The 2,621-nt window shown below is 45.9% G+C and overlaps 1 protein-coding gene across 1 annotated transcript; it reads left to right on the forward strand.

Moving 5' to 3' along the window:
• The first annotated feature begins 1,034 nt into the window (after positions 1-1,034).
• LOC119296042 (ubiquitin-60S ribosomal protein L40-like) lies at positions 1,035-2,149 on the forward strand. The gene is made up of 3 exons (XM_037574473.1): positions 1,035-1,449; positions 1,597-1,804; positions 1,890-2,149. Exons 1-3 carry the CDS (start codon positions 1,257-1,259, stop codon positions 1,996-1,998), a joined length of 510 nt encoding a protein of 169 aa, XP_037430370.1. The 5' UTR covers positions 1,035-1,256; the 3' UTR covers positions 1,999-2,149.
• Positions 2,150-2,621: the final 472 nt, after the last annotated feature.

Below are 2,621 nucleotides of genomic sequence, written 5' to 3' on the forward strand. Positions count from 1 at the left end.
TTCCAAGTGTATTTTGCTCAGATTAACCATGGGTTTCGTCGGTTTTGCCTTTTCACTAACGATTATTTGTCAAAAGTAGAGAAGCCTTGTTTCCTTGTTTTTCATGAACAAAGACTTTTAGAAGGATTTGGAGATATATTTGGATAGTAGAGTAGAGGATTTATAAAGTTTCCAATTGGTAAGATCTTCATTTGGCACATCCAGAGAAGAAGACGGCGTGTGATATGAGCATCGCCACTTGTACCGCTCCTCGTACCAGGCAGCGCTGCCTCTCCCTCACTTATACGAGCATTTTTTTTGTTTACGGCATATAGAGAAGAACAACAAGACAACCATGAACCGCGACTAGAGCAGACAGGAGAGATCCGGAGGAGAATTGCTTCACTTAGATATGTTCCGGCTCCCTCTGCACCAACGATAACATCGTCGTAGAGAGAGATTCCAACTTGTAAGGCTATGATTTGTAAACTCTATTCTAACTTTGGTCCAGAGATTGAGATTGGTTTAATCATTCAACATGCGATCTATGATATTATTGAGATGGTTTCCCTTTGCATAATCTCGTTGTCCGGTGGTTATCCTTCTCTCATGCGCAAGTAATTCCCCAAGGCGTGGGAAATGTATGGGATTAGTGATATTTATTCGTGCCTAATCGGCTAATCCATATGTTGATATTTGTGAGATTACTTCGATGATTAATTACTATGTTGTTTATGTGTGGCGAGTATATGCTTGTTGTCTAATTCAAGGACCCAGTCCGAAGACCAACATTTATTTTGTTTTGTGTCCTTTATTCGCTGCCTTAGTCTTAGAAAAATTATTTCACCCCTCAATTACTTGTGATCCTCATCATAATTCTTGCAGACACCAAAATAGTCAGCTCACATACAAGACTTGTGACACCTCCCCTACATTTGGTTGGGAATGATATTAAACTAGGATTGTACTTTCACGAGAGTGCTTCAACCACCCATGTGCACTTGCGGGACATCCTCCTCCTCTAGAAGCGCCTCGAGCTCATCGAACAACTGTTGTTCTCGTCTTTGAGACGGGTGAGCTCGGTGCGTTCATGGTCGACTGTGCGCTCATCCTCCAAAGGTGAAGTTGCAACATGTTGGTTCGCATTTCAAAAGAATAAAAATAAACGTGGTTACGGTTTCCATTTACCCCACGCGAAAATTACGCTCCACGTCGGAGATGTCCCGTTGGGGTGGGTTACTTTCGTAGCGAGCGGGTTTCCTTACCTGAGATCGAGAATGCGATCGCCCACGACGACCACCACCCCATTACCCCACGACGATCAAACAACTGAAGCGAGGGAGCGGTTGATCGTTCAGCCCGCCAAGATGCAGATCTTCGTCAAGACCCTGACCGGGAAGACGATCACGCTCGAGGTCGAGAGCAGCGACACCATCGACAACGTCAAGGCCAAGATTCAGGACAAGGAAGGTACGCACCGCCGTCGACTGATCTCATCTTCTTGGCTCGAGATCGTCTGCTCGCCGGCGGCCGCCTTGCCGTACACACTGTGTTGGGCTGTTGGCGACATCGACGATGCTAAATTGCTAATGCTAAACTGTTGGTTGGTTGTTGCAGGGATCCCTCCGGACCAGCAGCGGCTCATCTTCGCGGGGAAGCAGCTGGAGGAGGGGCGCACCCTGGCCGACTACAACATCCAGAAGGAGTCGACGCTGCACCTGGTGCTCCGCCTCCGCGGCGGTACCAGGGGAGGCTACCTAAACGTGGAGCCCAATCTCCTGCAGCTGGCGCTCAAGTACAACGAGAAGAAGATGGTCTGCCGCAAGTACGTGTACATATATACCCCATGCATGCATGAGTTCATATGATCGACCGAATCTTTGTTGTTAACCTGTGGTGGTATGGCACAGGTGCTACGCTCGGCTTCCCCTGAGGTCCACCAACTGCCGTAAGAAGAAGTGCGGCCACAGCAACCAGATCAGGCCCAAGAAGAGGTTCGTCAACAAGCTTTCCAACTGAAGATCGAATCGGGACGGGAGGGATAAGCAAGAGGGGAAGGACCATCGCTGAATAGATTGTTTGGTTTGGTTTATCAAGTTGTTTTCATGATTTTGAATAAAGCGGTGCTATGTTCTAGGTGACTCAATCAAAGATTGTTTGGTTTGGTTTATCAAGTTGTTTTCATGATATCACTAGTACTAATTTCATGATTGGTGCGGGTGTGAAGTTCCAAGCCATGCAATGGTTACTTCAGAGTCGACGATGCATGCATGCATGTATTACCCACATATTCTGTTGGTTTTTCTTTTTCTTTTCTTTTATGCGGGGAGATCATGAATGTATGTCTATGGTGCCCTAGTTATTGCATATCTAGGTGACTCAATCAAGCATAAAAAGAAAAAAAAAACCGCACCAATCTCCGTATAAAATCAGGTGACATAGAATCTAGATGTACTTTAGCAAAACAGTTTTTTTTATTATTCTAGGAGACTAGGGGAATAGAATTACAGCACCAGAAGGCTCAAGATCAGCAAGACAAGGTGGGCCTTGTTACCCGTAGCATTGCTCCATGTAGCAGCAGCTGGCATATTAACCTGAACGGTGAATGACATATTAACCACGTGACACATGTAGTAAACAAT

This window comes from Triticum dicoccoides, chromosome 1A (assembly GCF_002162155.2).
Source record: "Triticum dicoccoides isolate Atlit2015 ecotype Zavitan chromosome 1A, WEW_v2.0, whole genome shotgun sequence".
NCBI lineage: Eukaryota > Viridiplantae > Streptophyta > Magnoliopsida > Poales > Poaceae > Triticum > Triticum dicoccoides.